Genomic DNA, 22,143 nt, shown 5'->3' with positions numbered 1-22,143 from the left:
TCAGAGCCTGCTTGCTGTGGGGTTAAATTCACATCTGCCACAAGGATGTAAGTCTCTGTGGATTTACTAAACAGGACAGAATAACTCATTTTACATCTGTGGCATGAGTAGAGAATTTGATCTCTTCTGTTTAGAAAGACTTACTATGGTTTAATAAAGTTAAATGACAGGGAAGCTTGGTAAGTAAATACCATGTACTGGGGGGCTTCAATTTTATTTTTTTCTATACAAAACTGAGAGCTAAAAAAAGTGTCCTTTCCTTTTTGAATTAACTATTATTGTAGAAAGCCACTGTAGTTACTACTGTTGAAAGGCTTTTCATATTTAAGCCACTTCCAAAATATATTCAACCTCAGTTTTCAGGTCCTTGAAGTCCTGCCCTATTTCTACCCCTCAACAAAATGTAAAATAAGCTTTAAAACTAGAGACCTAATGTTCCACTGTTCACACACATATATTGTGTCAGAATAAAAGCATGACCAGGTTAAAAGAGATTGTTTTCTATTTTGTGTCTTCTATGCTGGTATGAGTCATATGTAATGTGACATCGTACGACAATAGTAAAAAATTAAATGGATACACTAAATGTTTTACTTATTAAATGTATTAAATTACTTAGGAAATCCAGATTACATTTGTGTCTATATGCGTGACTTTAATTCATTATGCTGGAGCTATTTTAGTGTAATTGAAGTGATTTCCATTTTCAATAAAATAAAAATAAAAACATTTTTATTTTGAGGAAATAAACCAAAATATTTCATTCCTTATTTATTAATTACTTATAAACCTTTGTCTGTCAATGCTGGATGTGTATTTTATTTTGCAACTGTGCAAAAGGGTGTGGATGGAGGGACATGGCTGCTCAGGATTTGAGAAAGGCAAGATGAGTGGATTTGGTACTAGGAGAGTTATGCTGGAGTTATAGAATGCAACGTTCAGGTTCCACTGTATTATGCAATTTCTGATTCAAATACTATTTCTGACCTGGTGCTTTAAGAATTATTAGAAAGTAAGAAATCGATATAATTCTGGTCATTTAAATGACATGGAAAGTAGGAATAAATAGCCAAATCAATTGTTACATTATTTAAAGTAGCTGAATATATTTTTATTAGTTTGTGGCATTTAGAAAGTGATTAGGCACTGGAACAGGCTGCCCAGGGAGATGGTGGAGTCACAATCCCTAGAGGTGTTCAGAAAATGAGTAGATGTAGCACTTGAGGTTATGGTCTAGTGGTTAGGGAAATGTTAGGAGGAAGGTTGGACTTGATGCTATGTACTTTCCAACCATAGTGATTCTATGATTTATTGTCACCAGCACAAAGATAGAAGAATTGGCAATTAGTGCTGCTTCTCTGCTTTGATGACTTGATCTTTGGAGGTAGAAGGGCTGCTTCAAGGTTCTAAATCCAAGATGTAGATCCTCAGAGTTCTGTCAGCCACTGCTCCTGCCTAGAAAAATGCAGGTAGTTATTTTCCACATGAAACAGCATGAAAACCTGTTGCTCATGAAAAGGCCTTTTTCCAGACATGTGTAGAAATATTCCATTCTTGATAACCAAATATCTTGATACCTATATTACATCCAAACCTATGGCTTAACGGCTTATATCTAAGGCTTATATCTAAGCTCCAAAGAGGGCTTAGATATAAATTAGGTATTTCTGCAGTTACCTTGCATCTCGGGCTAATCCTTTTGAAAGGATCATAAGAGAATATGATTCACTGTCTTTCAACTTCCAAACAAATGCCCTAACCAGCAAGTCAGGAGATTTTATAAGTCACAGGCAGTCACAGGTAAAAAAAACACCAAATATGCTCATTACTCTGTATTGCATAATTATTACTCATTATTTCTTATTATTATTCTAGTTTTATTTCAGTCAATAAAAAAAAAATTATTGCCCCTAAAAGAACATAAAAGACCTGATAATCTTCTCCATTTTCTTTCTTTCAGGAATTAAGTTGGGAAGCTGCAGAGCATTAAAGTGATGCTGTGGCATTTAATGTGTGGTGGCATCCTATGTACAAAAGGTTTTATCTGAAAATTTTCAGTAGCCCCAAACTTTTTGGCTTCCAAGGTGGAAGGGATAGATTCTTGGATACTCCTGTGCCTACAAAATAACCAAAAATGAAGGAGGACAATTGTTTACATGCCGCTCTTATCTGCCTGGGCATGCTGTATTGCAGCCATGCCATAACTACAGAAAAGCTGAACCACACAAGGCCATCACTTCATGGTCACCATGAAAAAGGAAAAGAAGGGCAAGTTCTGCATCGCTCAAAAAGAGGCTGGGTGTGGAATCAGTTCTTTGTTATCGAAGAGTATACGGGACCAGATCCTGTACTAGTAGGAAGGGTAAGAAAGAATTTCTTTTTCATTCATAGATTAATATTATTAATTTCTATTACTATTTTGTGAGTGTAAAAAAGCTTTGTAAAAATTACTCTTCCTTCCAACTTCATTTGAATAAGGAACCTGTTGTAGCTGTCATCTCATGTATTCTCTCCCTTATATCTCAAAGCCTGGGTCTCAGTAGCACACTATGTGAGGTACCATGCAAGTAACTTCTATGAACACAGAGCAGATGTGTTCACAGCATGTGCCCAAGTATGGATTACTGCCTGTTGTAAGACAAGATCTTTAAAAATTATGATATGAACTTTTTTGTTTCATGAAAACATACATGAAATCTATATTGTCTTATTAAGGTATGTCTATTTCTTCTTTTGTAGCTTCATTCAGATATTGATTCTGGAGATGGAAATATTAAATACATTCTCTCAGGTGAAGGAGCAGGAATCATTTTTGTTATTGATGACAAATCAGGGAACATCCATGCAACAAAGACACTGGACCGGGAGGAGAGAGCTCAATACACTCTCACGGCACAAGCTGTAGACAGGAACACCAACAGACCTTTGGAACCACCTTCTGAATTCATTGTTAAAGTTCAAGACATAAATGACAACCCACCTGAGTTTCTTCACGAAAACTACCATGCCAATGTGCCAGAAAGATCAAATGTAGGTAAGTAGTCATAATTGCACTTCAGTTCCTGGCCATACGGAAGATGGTGCATTGTCAGTACGTCTTGGATTTATTTGATTCTTATTGTGTAGAATTTTGGGAAGTAAAATTTACTTCATGCTCAGCCAGTGACTCAGTCAATTTATCTAATTTGCTGACCAAACCAAACCGTGCACAGCCACTAACTGTCACGATGCTTCCTAGAACAGGACTGTTTCCTCCTAGGAAGGAACGTGAAGGTTCCCTGGAATTTATGGAGTGTGAATCCTCTGGGGTAAACATCAAGATCATTCCTTTGGCAGAGCTGTGTAATAAAGCTAAAGAGTTACTGCCACACTATCTATTCCATTTTCATCGCTGGTTGAGCTTGTGTCTCTCTTAGACTTTTCTACAGGAATGATTTCTCTGAAACTTAACTGAAGAAAATGTAAACAGAAAAGTCTATTAATAGTTTGGCTGTCCAACAACAAAAGCAATATAATGCTTAAGCTACTGAGGAAAAATACCATAATGGCACAGAATGACTGCTGACTTTTATATTTTCACTCTTTAGAACATGAATCCACATCACAGCTGGTGACAAATCTTTTTGTATGAGTCTATTTTGTCATATATAAATTGCCAAGTAATTTTTTTTTCATTTACCAAACCTGGAAATAAAAAAAAGTTAAGAAACAGTTATGGTCTATGACTGAAAGCATCTCTGCATGGTTCTTAGAGACATATTTGCTTCTGACTGTACTCCTTCTCTGTTTGCTTTCCATTTTTAGGTACATCAGTTATTCAGGTAACAGCTTCAGACGCTGATGATCCCACCTATGGGAACAGTGCCAAATTGGTTTACAGTATTCTTGAAGGTCAACCATACTTCTCAGTGGAAGCTCAAACAGGTATTATCGAGCAGTTTGAGTAGGACCTCATAACTGGAATACATTAAAATGAAGAACTAAAAATATTGACTGAGGCAGTACAGTTGGGTATATCTGCTGATGTCTGAGCATAGCTCCCTTCATTCTCTCTTGATTCTAGATAAGCTCTCTTGTAGTTTGGTCCCCTGGCATTTGATAGAGCTTTTGGGTACACTACACTAGGAAGATGATATTTCTTTTCTGGTATGATATGGTATGATAGAGATGGAAGTTTCTCTGCTGAACTGTAGTCCTCCAGGGTTGCTCTAGATTCAGCTGTGGTGAATATTTGAGCTACTTTCCTTGCATAGTATGATGCACAGTTTAGGAAAAACAGAATCTGCACCATCACTGCAAATATTTCTGTATTTTAATGCAAGCTAAAATTGCAGTACCCAGTTTTTCACAATGGGAAACTGTGAAAATTTTTATGTGGCATATTTTCTTTGAATTTATAGGAATTATCCGAACTGCCCTTCCGAATATGGACAGAGAAGCTAAGGAGGAGTATCACGTTGTAATACAGGCAAAAGATATGGGAGGACACATGGGAGGCCTCTCAGGGACAACCAAAGTGACAATTACACTTACAGATGTCAATGACAACCCACCAAAGTTCCCACAGAGTAAGTAACAGAAAAAATCCTTATTCATATTTACTACTAGTAATTTGTAAAGTATCAGACATATTCAAAACTTCAAAAAGTAGTAACTGATGGATTATCACAACACACATGAACAAGTAAATATTGTTTACACATTTTTGCTAGTAACACACAGAGCTTGAGTGTCTGCATTATTTGCTTTCTGTTGCAAAGTGAGACATTTTTTTGAAGTCAAGATTAGATTCCTAATCCATTTCATCTTTTACACTACTGGCCATGTTATATTAGAAATATACCTATGATATGATAAGGCAGGCACAATTTGGACTTCTCTGTTAATGGAGAAAGAATCCCCAGTTATTGAGGACTCTCTTGTGCATTAAACCAAATAATTCAAAAATGCTAGAAAATGTACCTGCCCTGCAGCAGTGATAGGGTAAGCTGGTTTACTTACTTTCCCTTTTTCATAATTATAGTGTGGGTGTAAAAGACACTTTAAAAGAGCAAGCAGTGTTTACTACTCTGCTCAGAGCACAAGAACTTCAAGAAATCTTTGTGAAGGAATAGGAGGTTAAAACAAAAATGCCTGTCTGTATTGTGTAGGAACAGATTCTTCTGTGGTGAGAGAGTTGTAGTATGCAGTAGTCACGCAGTGTGTATGCAGCAGGCAGCTCTCCAGTTAGATTTACAGCGTTTGAAAGAAGTCTCCAAGTGGTCCCATGTCATGGCTTTCAGTAATCTGAGTCCATAGCTATTTGCCAGCATAGTGATGATAGTCATTTTTAAATACACTTTGTTTTTTGATGAAGATGGACATGAAGATGGAGATCTACTGTGTTTTCTTACAGCTGTATTTCTTGTGCCTGAAGTCTCTTGCGTTTCTCAGTCCTTGATAAAAGTGTTGCACAGCTCCTCATTATGACCTTTCAGGTCGTTGACAGACCTTCAAGGGAGTGAGCATCATTTTTTACTACACACAGATTTAAAGTGTGGATGCTTCATCCTTTACTTCTATAAATGCTCTCAGTGAATGGTGAAAGTCCATAGGGATAAAAGTTAAGACTGGATACTCCTCAAGACTTATATTTATCATGGGAATACAAACTAAATTTAATACAATTGCATTTTTTCACAGTTGAAGTGTGTCCTGGTGGTCAAATAAAGTAATTTTTTATATCTGTGCTACATATTTTTCACAAATAAAATTATTCATGGCTGACATTAACAGATTCAGTCTTCACAGTTGGCTGGAATTACATCAATGGACCCACACATCTGTTCTGCATCTCATCTCTGCATGGGCGATGACATGTGTCATGTGCTGACATTATCTCTGTTTCTCCTCTGGGGCAACTGATGTGACACTGATACCTCCTGAACACGACCATCTCTCTAACAGCTCTTCTTCCAGTGTTGCAGCTCCCTGGATGCTCACACACCAGCTTAAATGACATAGCCAGTCCCTAAATGTAAAAGTATATATCAGCATTTTCTACCATTCTAATGGAAAAGTATTAAATCCTAAAAATGACAGTGTTTACATACCTCACAAACATGCCATTTACTCCATATCATAACCTGGGACTATAGTACATGGTATTTTGTTGAGTAACTCCATCAAATTACGGGTTTTTCTCTACAAATTCAAGCCACTTTACTGAGTGTTTTGGGAGAGTATTTAAAATCATCAGAAATGCCTAACAGCAGAATTTGGAGTTCTTTGTAACTCAAAACTAGCATTTGACCTCCTTATGTGCTTAAATTTTGGGTTCTTTGTGACTGGATTTAATGACCTATTTCGCTGACATGTGCCAATTTTTTTTAATGGGTAATTAGCCAAGTCCCTGCCTGATGTAAGTCTTCTGATGTTCCTAAGGTGCTCATCTAGCAACAAAGAGCAATTATGGAGGGGGGAATAAATTAGAATATTTTCTCATGTGCTTTTTTTCCCCCAGTTTATTAATGCTGATGAAGTTGCAAAAAATGCTGACATAAATTTGTACATTTAGGATTGAATTGTTTTATCTGAACTCTGGAGTGGGTTGGGAAGGTCCTGTCATCAATGCTGGCTAAGGGACAACTGCTGGAGAGAGATTTGTCCAGGAACAGTATTGTTCTCCTCTGGTGTCCCTGCATATGCAAGGATAAAACCTGTATGGCAAGACATCTGTGGGATATTTGGGGGTGGTTTTCCTATTGGAGTTTGATGAGGGAAAGCCATTTTTTGTTTGGTATGGAATCCCATACAAATTGGTATGTATCCTCTGTTGTGTTAAATTTTAATAATCATTGCTACCATACATCCACCCTCCAAATTAAAGCCACAGAAAGCAGCAGGTTTATTTAGCCAGCACAGCAAGAGAGCTCTTACCCAATTCCTTGTATATGATCTGTGGCTCCTGAATGAATAGGCAGGAACACTTCTGCACTCTACAGACTTGAAGGTGATACCATAAGTCATATGAAAGATAATGTTCTTTCCATCTTTGTAATAACTTCTTCTATATAAATGAAAACTTTGAAGTCACAATTTCTGCATTCTGAACGATTGGGTGTCTTTCTAACCCCACCCTGAACAAAGAGATGCACAAATGTTGTGCAAAACATCAATGAGAAGGTCATTTTATATAGATTAGCAAGTGTTTTATGATTTCACAGATTACTTGCTTCTCAGAGATCTTAGAGCATAACATTCTTCAGAGGATTTGAAAATGTAAAAAAAAAATGACTCTGCTTATTTGGAGCTTACAAGTTAAATGGATAAACATACAACTGGAGAGCAGACTGCATACTTAAGGCAAATGCCTTTTTTGCTTCCTCCAGGTGTGTACCAGATGTCAGTGTCGGAAGCAGCTGTCCCAGGAGAGGAAGTAGGAAGAGTGAAGGCCAAAGATCCAGACATTGGGGAAAATGGCTTAGTAGCTTACAGCATCATTGATGGAGATGGCATGGATATGTTTGAAATTACGACAGACTATGAGACTCAGGAAGGTGTTGTAAAGCTTAAGAAGGTGAGTAACACCTACTAAAGTGTAGTATTCTTTGTTGCTGACAGAATATTTGATAATAATGGATTACCACATAAACTAAAATATCAGTAAATGCAATTTCACTTAATTTGTTTCTAAAGCTGTGATTAACTCTTAATATTCCATTTCCCCATTAGCTGAATTGGAATGGAAGAAAATAACCAAGAAGAGTTACATAAATACTGTACAGTGGATTAATTGCACAAACTAAATGAATTCATAATAAAAAGTCACGGTAAAATACAATGCCATCAGCTTCATTGTTAATGAAGTTTTGCCTAGTGCTGATAAGTAGCAGACATTCGCTGTTGCTTTATGTTCAGTCTGAATAGCCTCATGCCCTATAGTTTGAATTCTTCAGCTGTGCATTGTCCACAATATTGTTCTGAAGGAGTCACAGGCTATGCAAAAAGCAGCAAAAATACTGAGGTGGTTTCGTATACAATCTTTCAGTGAGATCTTTAAAGGTGTTATTAAATTATTTTTAAAATATAAATAATGACTCTTATGCATTATTTAAGTGTCATTATTTTGCCCTTTGTATCTTTATAGCTGTTCATTTATCTTGGAGATAATCAAAACTCAAAGGAGAAGGCCTGGGCAACTTAACTTCAAAGTTAGCCCTGCCCTGCATGTCAGGGCGGTCTCTCAGGAAGAGACCCAGAGGTCTCCTCAGGTCAAAACTATGTTCAATTACTGTATCTGTTCTAGAGGTGGGAGTATATTTTTTGTGTATTTTAAAACATGGGCGGACTGTCACACCATTCAGTCTATGGTGTTAGCATACCTTGTGAATTGTGGTTGGCATCTGCATGATTATTTTGAGAGTACCAATACCGCAACGCTGCAGCCACTTCACATCAATGACAATGCAAATATGCTGTGACTTTGACTGGGCTCTTAAAAGGACTTAGCTCATGGGGCATTTACCTCTCCTGTCTAAAATGGCACAAAATCTGTAGATGGAAAGAACTGCAGAAACAAAAACACTGCAAACCAACTTCATATTTCCCCTAGTGCTTAAGTAACTTAACTTCTCTGCATCCTGTCTCCTGGTGCACCCAGTAGCAATTCAAGCCACATCCATATCTCTGAAAGAATACCTGTCAGCTTAGGATAGACCAAGTCTGACATTTTGTGAGAACCCCTTTCCTATCCATTGCTCTTTTGTGCTACCTGGAAGGCTGCATGAAGAAAAGGTTGATTTTCCGAGTAAAGATGATTTCCTGAGTGATACAGCAAGCAAAGAGCAAGGACTCTGTTGTGGTATTTTGAGTACCTTCCTACGCTGCTCCATACATAGAATGTAGCTCCTTCCATTTGAGTCTTTATGTTTTTAAATACACACATTTCAGTCCAAGCTTGTTGACAGATGCTCACCTTTGTTTTATGTCATTGAATACTAGGGGACTGCTTACTGCTTTTACACTCCAGTTTTCCTAACTGAGGAATGCATTACCTTCTTGTTTCTTGCAGGTCTTAGATTTTGAAACCAAAAAGTCCTACAGTCTGAAGGTAGAGGCAGCCAATGTGCATATTGATCCTAAGTTCATCAGCAATGGGCCATTCAAGGACACAGTAACAGTGAAGATATCAGTGGAAGATGCTGATGAGCCACCTGTATTTTTAAAGCCAAGTTATATTTTCGAAGTACAAGAAAATGCAGCGTCTGGTACTGTGGTTGGAAAAGTACATGCCAAAGACCCTGATGCTGCAAACAGTGCTATAAGGTATGCTTCATTATAGCAGAGTGTTTCTTTCCAAGCATTAGCTTTTAGAATTTTTATTCAAGTTCTGTAATCACAGTAATATCTTAAATTCACCCAGAATATTAATAACTTTAACCATTCAGCACTGCTTTCATGTCTTGTTCCATAAGCTACTAGTTTCTCAAAGCCCATACCACTACAAAAACTATGTCTATCTAAAATATATTTAGGGACAAATGCATTAGATTCTCTTCTAAGTTATATTTTCTTGAAAATATCCTGTGCTAGTATCATAGGATATGATATTATCTTTTCTTTCCTTTTCTTGAAAAGATTTCCTTTCTTGAAAGGTAGAAGTCTACACAGTAGTTTAGAGATTATGTTGACTGATTTTTAAGTATTAATTGCTAATGGCAAGCACATACACACACCAACTTTCTGCAGTTATATTGGGTGACCTTCTATTCATTTATTTTTGTTTGTCATGTTCTCGGTGTAAATTACATTATGAAACTCTGTTTTGTGGGTATAGTTAACATTTCAAAGAATTGCAAATTAAAGATAAGAAAACTAGAGCTGTATAAAGCTCTACATAATGGATAATATTTAATAATCTGGTATGATCAGTTAACATTCTGAGTAACCTAAATATCCAAAGACTTAAAAGATCTTAATGAAACAGAAGAAAACGTAAGTATCTCAGTAGATATTTTTATCATCTTCTATAAGAGAGGAAAATAGAGAATATTTGAAGGCTTTAATATAGCATCTTCAAAGAACAGTTTACTTACTACAAATATTCTGATGTAATGTTTTTTTCTAAATGTAGAAACCAACTATGTCAATCTCCTTTTAAAAGAATTCATATCATCCCTGTAGCAATGATATTATTACTTAGTTACAATTGTACTACTTACATTTATTTAAAAATAATGATGGTATAGAACAAATTTGGATGCATAAAACTAAGTCCTACTTTTATCTAATTACTGATTTTCAATCTTCTTTAGATATTCGATTGATCGTCACACTGACCTTGAAAGATATTTTTTTATTAATGCAGAAGATGGCAATATCAAGACAATAAAAGCTTTGGATAGGGAAGAAATTGCTTGGCATAATATCTCTGTCTTTGCGGTTGAAGTCCGTAAGTATTTCATTGAAGTATTTTATAATCAATTATATGAATTCTTTTAGTTGTCTCAGTTTGATAAGCTGCATTAAATCCCAATAGAAATACTTTAGCCTATATCATTTCACCTGGATATGGCTGGGATTTTGTTTGTTTGGGGGGGGTTTTCCTGCTTCTGTGTCATTTTGGTTTTGCTTACTGCCATAGACAAACAACACCAGGAAGCCAAAGTTCCAGTTGCAATTAAAGTTGTTGATGTCAATGACAACGCTCCAAAATTTGCAGTGGCCTATGAAGCATTTGTCTGTGAGAATGCTCGAAGCAATCAGGTATGCCCATGCCCATCACCTTCCCTGCACATGATTTTCCTTCTTCAGGGAGTTAGCCCAGTTTTGTGTTGGCAGCTTTAATGAACGATGTTAAACATTTATTTTGAAATTTTGGCCAAAATGCCTAGAGCACACAGAAAGGCACTTTACTGTGCTTCTCATTTGAACCACTGTCAACAGTTACAGATAAAGTGTTTTGTGCATTGAATATGACTGATGTTGACTGAGTATCCACCATCACATGGGCAATGAGGCTGGTTGGAAACAGCTTTCCCAGTTGTGAGCCTGTTTTGGATCTTACAGAAATACTCAGCATCTTATGGGAGGACTCACAGTACAGTGCTTGTAGAGTGTATCCTACAGATTTACCCCTGGAACAGTCTATGAGGAAGAGGGGTTAGTATCGTAGAAAAATATGGCTCTACACATTATTAGTGTAGCAGTTTGAAAAGGACATTGTGCTAACTGCCTCTGAGCTGCTCAACGTTCTGCAGAAATTTTAGACTGTGAGGTTACCATTAGCACATATTTGTATATAAGAATATATAGAGCTGTACACTTTAAGATCTATAATTCTGTTTTGGTTAAATGCAATAGCAAATAAAGATTTTCTGTGTTTATAATGACATACATCTGTTGAGGTATTTGGGGGACTTCTGCTATTTCACAATTTTTTGTATTCAAGAGATTTCCCAGGTTGCTTGTCTGTATGTGATGTACCTAGAGAAGGAGCTGATTATTTACAGAGTACTTTTCTTTTACAGCAATTTATTACAATTAGTGCTGATGACAAGGATGACTCGGCCAATGGACCAAGATTTATCTTCAGTTTACCACCTGAAATTATTCATAATCCAAATTTTACACTCAGAGACAACAGAGGTTTGTGTGAAGATTTCGTCTGTACTAGAGTCCAAAGAAATGACAAAGCAAAGCTAAAGGCCAACATAATTTCATGCAACAGCATGAAATTAATTTTCATTAATTTTGACAGTGTTTGTTTTCCAGAGATTTGGGGGAGGAAGACAAAAAATATAGCTGAAATACAACAAAGTTCTTGGACTAATGTAATGCTAACTTACTTTAATTTTCTTGAATACATATTTTAAATTACATAATACTCGACATGAAAAATCCACTGCCGTTTTATCTCCCAGGAATAGGGTAAAAAACATTGATAAAACCATTCACTAAATGTAATTGGAAAATCTTGATTTACAGAAAACCTAAATTTAAAACTAAAAAAAAAAAAAAAAAAACCCAACCCTAAAATTAGCTGAGGAAGGATAATTTATTACTTATTTTTGTTCACCTCCATTCTGCTTGCTAGTTTTGTAAACTATGGATCACAAGAGATGTGGACTAGATTCCTAATGGAATACAATCACTGTCACACTAAGCTTCTGTAGGATTTTTGTTGTTAAACATAAGCCCATTGGATATAGCTCAGGATATGGGTGTCCAGATCCCTTTGCTAATTTCTGTTCGTTAATTATTATTGCATTCAGATTGATGTTAAGATGTAAGAAAATCATAGGGAAAAACCCCAACAGATATAGGTGAGCTTGTTATTGATCATTTTAACATAATAACATCAGTGAAACTAACTTGCTAGAGGCTGAGGAAGCCAGAGGTGGGGGTAAACAAAAAAAAACCAAGGTTCAGGCATGATACATATTTTTTTTTTATTTATTTAATGGTAATCAATATTATATGGTCATGGTAATTTATTTTCCTGTGCAAGAAAAAAAATGGTTTCAGCTTCTAAGAAATTGATTTTAATTAGCAAGCTTTAATGTTTGAAGAAAACTTGACTGTTTTCTGAAAAGTAGAACTCAGTTGATCTGGTTTAAATAATGAATCTGAATGATTTCTTCTAGATTGCCAGAAGTACAAAAGGCAACATAATCTAGATAGATGATTTCAGTAAAAACTTTTTTTCTCCCAAGTGTTATGTTGTAGCATACTTTATAAACATCTGAAGTGAGGGTAATTACCATCAGAGTTCCAAAACATAAATTCTGTTATTCTTGAAGGATCAAAGTAACACTGTTGCCTAGTGCTTGACACTTGTACATACATAAGCAATTCAGAAAGGATCCAGTGAAGGGGATATATTTATGCTCTTTAAATTAGTAAAACACAATTTTTGAAAAATTGATTGACGTATTTTTAGAGAGAAGTAAATAAAAATGTATTCTTTGCTTGAGACCCTGAGGCCAAGTTTCTATTTAAGAGGTATTTTATAGTCACCATATCAGGCTGAAAATAGATGAGATTTTATAAGTTAACAGAGAAAGCACAGGTCAAAACTGAGATGCTATGATACAGCTACAGACAGATGGTGTTATGGTTCCTGACTCCAGCCAATTCCACTAATCCTTCATTACCATATGCAGCAAATGATTTTTTTTAATGACAAAGTTCACCCAGATAAAAGTGTTTTGTAATTGAAATGAAGTCAGTTGAATGTAGCAACTGGACCTGACAACACTGCAAAAGGTTATTTCAACAAGGTAATATTTAAGGATTGAACTTTCCTATATAATTTTGTGTTTGGGAAAGGAATAGTGTAATGAAATCTATCCATTTCCATCCTATCCGTCCCCCATTTTTGACAATTCTCAGTGCAGTGATGTTGTTAATTTAACTATTTCGGGGAACAGGCTGAGTAAGTTAGGGTAGAAAGAACACTAAAAAAGTTTAAATTGTATGTATTTCCATATGAACATTTCTCAGAGTATGTGACCATTTGCAAGTCAAATAATTTATGTGACCATCTAAAATTGGTGTTTCTTTTTTAGTTGTAAATCTGAGTAATTGGCATACCACACCACCTCTTGCAGATGGAATAGCTAGTTTTAAAGAAAAATGGCTTTATTAACTGTGGATAACAGTTAATGAAAACTCCAATGTTTGGGTCTATTACAGAACTTTAAAGTGGATATAGTCTTATAATTATCATTTAATAGAATTTCTTTCTACCAGCTCCTAAAAGGAATCACACATTGCGGTAGTCAGAAAAAAAATAATCACATTCTATATCCTATTAATAGCCTACTGTGTTACCAAGTTTTTCAGCAGAGACTATCTTCCATAGAAAACAGGGGATAATGGTTTATATGCTGTGGTAAAACACTGTATTACTTCTGTGGTGTTTACTTGCATTATACCATGTAAATAAACAGGACTGTGTTTGTTCAGGCTCTGTTCAGTTTTCCTCCCATTGGAGTCAGAGCTTCAGAAGAGCAGTAGAGGCTTGTGACACTTGACAGCAGAGAGATGGAGTTTTAGAAAATGGATTTCCTGCTTTTAATCCTGCTCTGTACTAAACTGAAACACCCTTTACTCTTGAGCTCACTCAGCTTGTGTGGAGGCCTGGCACACAGCCAGCATTGCTGGAAGAGTCACAACCACCTTGCTTTGTCCTGCTGCATAAGGATGAATTACAGCACAAGGGCAAATGTGAGCTGTACTCATCTTCTCCAATACACAAGATAGTGCTTTATGACAACTGAAATTAAATTCGGGAGTCCACTAAAATCAGGGACTAAAATCCACTTTTTAAATAGAAACATGTCCACTGGCTCACAGTTCCAGATCTTTTAATCAAAACAATCTGAAACATACAAACAATAAAGTTACAGGTTTTTGCCATGGATTATCCACAACAATTGCCACTGCCTGGTAATATTTTTAGGCAGTTGGATCCCTGAAATTCTTTTGGTTTCTTTATGAATCATCACTCACATTCTGATATAGGTGATAATGTTTACACTGCAATCATCATCTTTAATCTAGAAGCCTTCTTACACAATTTATATGTTAACAAGCCCCCAGAAGCTAAGCTGCATTTGCCTGTAGAGGAAAAAATGGAAAACCAGCAATAAGATCACCAAAGAAAAAGGTGATAATCAAAGGTTAGGAAGATCACTATAAAGATCAGCATAAAGTCATGCAATTTTAGCTTTTAATTGTAAAGTTTTCACATCAAGTATCAGTAATCTTCACTTAGAACACAACTGGATATTGGATATCCCAGACAATAATAGCTGGAAAAAGGAGAGTGTGTATTTTTCTGGATGGTGCTGAGATGGCTTTTTTCTTTCTTCTGTCTTGTGTTAACTCCCATTGTGTTCATTAAGATAGTCATTCAAGTAGCTCCCATATGTGTTAAGTAATAGTTTTAAGCTGGTATTGACATTTAACTACTGTTTCTTGGCTTAAAAAATGCCATTATACCTGGATTACAGTTATACTCCTGGGACCTGAAAATAATGAAAAGGCAAGGATGAGAATATTAGCTAGGATTATATGTTATCTTTTATCTAGGTAAAAAAAAAAAAAAATTTCCTCTTATGGATATTATGTTTCTTCTAAATGAAAGAAATTAAGATAAGCAGAAGGAAAAAAAAAAAAAGCAAGCTTTTAAAATGACCTTTTAGGGTTGATACATGATAGCCCTTTCTAAATTTTAACCAGGCTTGTTGATTGGATTTATCTTTTTAAGAAAATTATATCAAACTAGAAATCACTTCAAATTAAACCAGATAAATCAACCATTGGCTCAGTTTGAAGCCTTTGTGTAGTGTAATTGACTGCAGTGGTATCAGTCAGTCTGTATAAGAACTGAATAATTTGCCATCCTTATTTTAATTCTAGTTGGGAATACTATTTAAGCTTCCAAAATTCAAGAAAAATATAAATAATATCATGTTATATAATTAATATTATACAATATACATAGCTGACAGAGTACTTATACTAATATATGATATTGCTTGTGTTTCCTTCCATATTGCAGCCTCTAGGCAGTTGTAGCTCAGCCCACTATTAATGTTCATATTTTTTGCCTCAAGAATAATCTGCCCTGTTGTGATCTTTCATTTAATAGAGCAGATCTTTATTCTCTTATTGAGGAATTGAATTATTAAATGCGTTTTAAAGAACCCTGTGGAATAGTTTTATTCTATATCAATATACATTAGTTCAATTATTAGTTGATAGGTTAATTAATTAGATTCTGCATTTCTATTTATACCAAATTGTTAAGAGTCCATTAATTTAAAATACTAAAATAAGACTGCTATCACACACACAAATATCACTAAGGTCTTTTAAAAAAATGTTCCACAAAGCCTTAGCTGTGCAAATGTTGCATGTAAGCATTTAGGAGCTTGGAAAGACTGAAAAGAGGTTGAAGGGCACCTCCAGAACCCACAAGTAATAAATAAGCTAATTTTTATCAGCTTCTCTGTCCTTAGTGAATATGACCATCATGTTAAGGAGAAGTTAACAAGCTCTCTTCTATCCAGATTCTTATTTTTGTGAAACTTAGGTATCAGAAAGACTAGAGTTCTGCCATGCTGAGGTAACCACACTGGCCATCAGCTGTGGTGGGCATGGCAGGAGAGGTGTAGATATAGGGAGATTAATTAGTTTGGCATGTCACAAACAGTTCCTATCGAGGACAAGCCTAAAAAAATTTCATCCTTTCTGATGTGATCTGCAGAAGTTACTAGTGGTAGAGGTAAACAAGCAAGGCCCTAGTGCAAACATCTTTCTCATCCCTTTAACTGAGCTATGCCCACCAAATCTGGGAGCAGTTTCAGACCTTGTCCTACACCAGGAGAACTGCCTGCAAGAGTGGTTAATACAAGGCAAGAATACTTCACTTTTGGTATAATTTATTCACATCTTCCATGGAAATAGCAATGATTAGATCATTAAGAGAGGTTTTATGATTTGCATTATTAAATTCTGGAATTTATGCTGACTCTTCAACAGGAAAATGATTAATCTTCTGCAGTATCCCAAGGCAATAGTGAAATGGGTACTGTTGGAGGTGAATAGCCCTCCCTTAATAGATAAAAGAACAATTCTTTTTTTTTTTTTTTTCCATTACATAGTGAAGAATAAAGAACATGGCAAAACGGAAAAGGTTACATGAAGTAAATTCTCATCCAAAACTAGTTTTTGAAGGTTTGAAAACCACGGATATGATTGTTTCTCCTTATTTACTTCAGGATGTTTACAATTTTATAAACATTGGTTCAGTTTGAGAACAGAGAAACAAGGAGCACAATAAAGAAACGCCATTCATGTTTCCTCACCTTTGTCCAGCGTGGCTGGGAGCAGGAAGCATGAGCCATCTCATCCCAGTGTTTCATGTCACATACTCCCCTTTCAAATGCTTTTGCCCTGGGAAGTGTGAAGGACTATCCAAAATAACCTTCTGTGCTGAGATGTCCACTTGGTTTCTATCCCCTGCAGCAGGTGGCCCGTGACAGGCAGGTGCTCAGTGAGAACAGTGGGGAATGGTGTTAGAGCAATGCTTTAACTCTTCCCCCTATCCACAGAATTCAAAATACTGGGCACATGTGATTCAACTTTCTGCGTTCTGGCTTTGGGAGTTTGAGTGAAAGACAGGTTCTCATAAAATATTGTGTACTTTTGTGTTTCTTACTGAAACACATTAACACTGTGTTTTCAAATCTGCTAGCACACAAAAAATGTTGGCTTTTGTTTTGGTGGGAATCTCATTAAGACAGATCATTTTGGTACAGATTTCTGCCTTCCTTTCCTGTAGGCCTGACACCAAGAACAATAAAGCAGGGAGATTTGGGGCTTTCCCCTCCACCAAAGGCTTTAATTCTGGAATGAGGCTAGAACCAGCTCAAACAGCAGTACCGAGGCCCAATCATTCTGGTAGTTGTTGAAGTATTTTAACGTTCCCAAAAAGTCAGTGAGGTTCTAAAAGAAGGTTCTAGTGGAAATGTTTTGTGTTCCTTGTGCGATCCTCATCAGTCAAAAATAATTAGAATTTAGTGTGGCACTGTATGAATGAAAAGCAATACTGTAATTGCTCTTGGGTGATTAGGAGAGCGATACTTTGTACTGGTTTATTGTACAAATAATGCTAAGGCATCTGAAAGTTCAGAGTTGTTGTAACAAGATATATTTTTTCAATATTTATTAAGAGGATGGCTTTGTGGAAAAAATAGCGACGCCTCTCTCTCTTCTTTACACAGATAACACGGCAAGCGTTCTTGTCAGACGTGAAGGATTTAGTCGCCAAAAGCAAGATTTATACCTTCTTCCTATAGTAATCAGTGATGGTGGAGTGCCCCCAATGAGCAGCACCAACACCCTCACCATTCGGGTCTGTGGCTGCGACAGCAATGGCTCCTTGCTCTCCTGCAATGCTGAAGCCTACATCCTCAATGCTGGATTAAGCACTGGAGCTTTAATTGCCATTCTTGCTTGCATTGTGATATTGTTAGGTAAAAAAAGTTCTTTACTTATTACTTTTCTATGCTCGTTTGTGTTAAAAAAATTAGACCTGCCTTCAGCTCCAAGATGGATAAATGTATCTTAATTTCTTAGCTTTTATTTTTCTAGGAGGTACTAATCTGCCTGGCTGAAATGCAATGTCTGATAACTGCAAGAGCAAACACTGATGAATGTGTCTAGGTGTGCTCAGAGAATGTCCTTTTGTGGCTTAATACCAGTTAATCAGGGACACTGTTTAAAGGAGGTCATGACATACAGTTTTAAGTTTTGTGATCTTCTCTGGATGACAAGTTCCTTATTGAGGTCAGCTAGGATTAATGGCTTCTGCCAGCTATTTCGCTCTAAGTCCTCTTGTGTTGAAGACAAATGAAAGGCTCAGAAGACTTGCTTTTAAGAAACTGCTGTAAAGCATTTCCTGATGATTTGAAAATATTTATAGAAAATGTTTTAATTTGCCCATAGTAAATTATAGTCTTTCTTTTCCATGTATTTTAAAGTTATTTTACAGAAATCTGAAGACAACAAAGGCATGTGTTTTGAGGTGTTGCTGAAGAAAAATTTCATTTTCATGGAAATGGAACTTGGAATCAGAGTTTAGCTTTAGGCGTACAGTACAGAGTAAAGATTAATCTTTGGTTTGTGGCGGATATACGTGTAATTGGGCTGCTCAACGGCAGTGTTAACAGTGTTCATGCAGCACTGGGGGCCCACAAATGCTTTTCTTGAATTAGTCTTGCAGTAATGAGCAATTAGTAAGAGCAGTGCTATTCAGCCCAAACAGAAACCCTCAGATCAGTATGTTCTGTTCCATGTACCAACATCAATGCTTTTACCTAGCTAGGTATGCTAAAAATGCAGATGTTAGCAAAAATACAGAATGAACCACAGCACAAAAGCTGAGGTTTCAGTGAATGCAACAATGTATTTATAAAGGAGCTACTCTTTGAGAGTGCAGTCTAACTTGGTTTTTTTTTCCCCCCTATAGTCATTGTAGTGTTGTTTGTAACACTGAAAAGGCAGAAAAAGGAACCTCTGATTGTTTTTGAAGAAGAAGATGTCCGAGAGAACATTATTACTTACGATGATGAAGGTGGAGGAGAGGAAGATACGGAAGCTTTTGATATAGCTACTTTGCAGAACCCCGATGGCGTCAATGGATTTATTCCTCGTAAAGACATAAAACCTGAATACCAGTATATGCCAAGACCAGGGCTTCGGCCAGCTCCTAATAGTGTTGATGTTGATGATTTCATCAACACAAGAATACAAGAGGCTGATAACGATCCAACTGCTCCTCCCTATGACTCTATTCAGATCTATGGCTATGAAGGAAGAGGCTCAGTGGCTGGTTCACTTAGCTCGTTAGAGTCAGCGACAACAGATTCTGATTTGGACTATGACTATCTACAAAATTGGGGACCTCGATTTAAGAAACTTGCAGACTTGTATGGCTCCAAAGACACTTTCGATGACGATTCTTAACAATAAAGTTTAAGATTTGGCCTTAAGAACTGTGTCCCATGTTCTGAAGAATCCAGAAGAAATGTAAGCAGGTATTTTTTTAAAAATCAAGAAAAATCTCATTTAAACATTTAAGTTTGACAGAGAGGATTCCTTTGATAAAAAAGGATATAAAAGTGGTAAATACTGTGAAGTACCTTTTCCTACAAAAGGAAAATATAGAAGTTGGCTGCCAACTTCACTGAAGGAAAAAACCCACTTAAGAAATACAAAATATTTAAATGAAGGAAAATACTGAAAGCAAACCTACAAAAAAGGGAAATCTTTTATGTATTGCGAACAGCTAAACCTTTTGTCAAAGAAGCTTCCACAAATTAGAAAAGAAAACAGTTCTGAGCTGTAATTTCGCCTTAAACTCTGGACACTCTATATGGTAGTGCATTTTTAAACTTGAAATATATAATATTCAGCCAGCTTAAACCCATATGATGTATGTACAGTACAATGTACAATTATTATGTCTCTTGAGCATCAAACTTGTTACTGCTGATTCTTGTAAATCTTTTTGCTTATACTTTCATCTTGAACTAATACGTGCCAGATATAAAAACTCTGTCTTGTTGCAGTGGGAGGCGCCCTATTTCTATGTCATTTTTAATGTATCTATTTGTACAATTTTAAAATTCTTATTTTAGTATACATGCAAATATCAGTATTCTGACATGTAAGAAATGTTACGGCATCACACTTATATTTTATGAACATTGTACTGTTGCTTTAATATGTGCTTCAATATAAGAAGCAGACTTTGAAATAAACTGATTCTTTTTTAATTCTTGTTCTGGTTATTAAGCATATAAGGAAAAACATAGTGTTTCTAATGTCCCATTTATAGTTCTGACTAATTTACTACAATTGTGACCTTTTAATAGCCTTATTTATTATGTGTTTGTAGTTGGTTTGTTGCCTTGTTAAGTGATTATTTAAAAACCAAGTACATTTTACAAATGTTTTTTAGATTAAAAAAATGTAATGTCTGGTGAACATTTTGTACCCTCTCTATCTACAGCTTGTGGCTGCTCCCAGAACACAGTAATAATATCTATATAATACTGCTGTGTTTTCTGGATTAAATTAAGTGTAATACTTTTCAGTATTTCCCATGTAATATGCATTTATCTTATATCTTAGAATTTCCAGAGGTTTCAGAAATGACTTTGTAAGTGGACAGGAGTACTCTGTACTTACAATATACTCCAGGCTTGTGAATTTCTGTATCTGTGCTAAGCTTCTGTGGGTTCTAGAGACTTAAATCTGACCCAGTTTAGGTATAAGTTCCCTAAAGACTCTTCTACCTGACAATTACCTTACTTGAGTAGTAATTAAGACTCTGGCACTTTTTTTTTTTCCTTTTGATTTTTTTTTTTTTTTTTCGTTTACTGCAGTATAATAGCATCATCTACTGAGAGGAAGACGTTAATTTGTGATGACGGAAATACAGAGTGCTTTCAGAGTTGTTGTTTGTAATGTATGTTTTAATCAAAAAATGATCTATAACTTCTTTTATATTAGTTCAGAATGAGCAAGGGATTGGAATATGCGCATCAACGTTTTCAGCATCTGTGTACAGCTGTACTTATGCTAAACTTAATATAATTTGCTGTTTAGGGTCAGAGATCAGCAGCTGCAATATGGGAAGAGGCAATAAATAGAAATTATATACATTTTTCTATCATTCATTTTACAGACCCTGTCCTTCATTTGCAGTCAGGTACCAAACTGCTTGATCTGAGAGGAAATCTGATTTGTTGGTGTATTGCTTTTCTGAAGACCCCCATGTATGTAGTTAGATTAAAATTTAACTTGTTAAAATTATGAATGACGTTTCAGCTCTATATTCATAACATATTCACTTGTCCCATTATATTCCTATGGTTTATAAGGCAGAGTTTGCTAAATCAGCAGATTTGCTGTACAATGTTTATTGTAATATTTCACTTTATTATAGCTGTATGCATTCTATATAATTCTATAGTTTATTATTGACTCAGTTCAAATTTCTTTGGTTGTTGATTTTTCTCTGTTTATAATCCAAAGAATATTTTGCTAGATTTGCACATTTCTCCATTATAAATTTAAATAAACATTAAAAAATGAAATTAGTATCAATTTACAAATTAACAAATTAAAATAAAGTAAAAAAAAAAAAAAAAGTCGTTCGTAGGACTCCATCCTCATTGATGCTATCTGGGCTTATTTCACTTTTGAGCAAGTTTTAGAATTAATAACTGCATTTTCTACATTTTTATGTTTAATTTTTAAGAAGGACATTGTCAACTACATTTTTTAATAGTATTAAATGCTTTGAGTTTTAGTCTATTGTTTGTAGCACTCTCGTAGATGCTTGGAAATAAATTTTCTTTCCCTTCTGGTTTGTCCTTTTTCATTTGATTATTTTTCCCCTTCCCAGTGAATGAATATGCAATTATCATAGTGCTTTATTCAGTTAGTCTTGCTAATCTCAGCCAACAGTACCTTTGAAATGCTGGGAATTATACTCATTACATATCATCTGCAGCACCCCAAATGAACAGCGTGTTTTGGCACAACAGCAGGACATTTATTTGTGTTCAACTTCACAGC

General features: G+C 35.7%; 1 protein-coding gene across 1 annotated transcript; it reads left to right on the top strand.

The window, feature by feature from the left end:
- Positions 1-1,960: 1,960 nt before the first annotated feature.
- Positions 1,961-21,927, top strand: CDH11 (cadherin 11, type 2, OB-cadherin (osteoblast)). Its single transcript, XM_008940767.1, has 11 exons — positions 1,961-2,362; positions 2,740-3,034; positions 3,805-3,924; positions 4,401-4,568; positions 7,371-7,558; positions 9,053-9,306; positions 10,296-10,432; positions 10,625-10,746; positions 11,511-11,628; positions 17,778-18,029; positions 19,025-21,927. Exons 1-11 carry the CDS (start codon positions 2,135-2,137, stop codon positions 19,519-19,521), a joined length of 2,379 nt encoding a protein of 792 aa, XP_008939015.1. The 5' UTR covers positions 1,961-2,134; the 3' UTR covers positions 19,522-21,927.
- Positions 21,928-22,143: the final 216 nt, after the last annotated feature.

This window comes from Merops nubicus, unplaced genomic scaffold (genome assembly GCF_000691845.1).
Source record: "Merops nubicus isolate BGI_N331 unplaced genomic scaffold, ASM69184v1 scaffold4445, whole genome shotgun sequence".
Lineage (NCBI taxonomy): Eukaryota > Metazoa > Chordata > Aves > Coraciiformes > Meropidae > Merops > Merops nubicus.
This window is presented reverse-complemented; position numbering and strand designations above follow the sequence as displayed.

What these genes read in the sequence shown, in the direction of transcription:
- CDH11 (XM_008940767.1), top strand. Translation starts at nt 2,135, where the DNA reads ATGAAGGAGGACAATTGTTTACATGCCGCTCTTATCTGCCTGGGCATG. An exon ending in CTCAGTGGAAGCTCAAACAG is followed by an intron (nt 3,925 to 4,400) that starts GTATTATCGAGC and finishes TTGAATTTATAG; the next exon opens with GAATTATCCGAACTGCCCTT. An exon ending in GCTGCAAACAGTGCTATAAG is followed by an intron (nt 9,307 to 10,295) that starts GTATGCTTCATT and finishes AATCTTCTTTAG; the next exon opens with ATATTCGATTGATCGTCACA.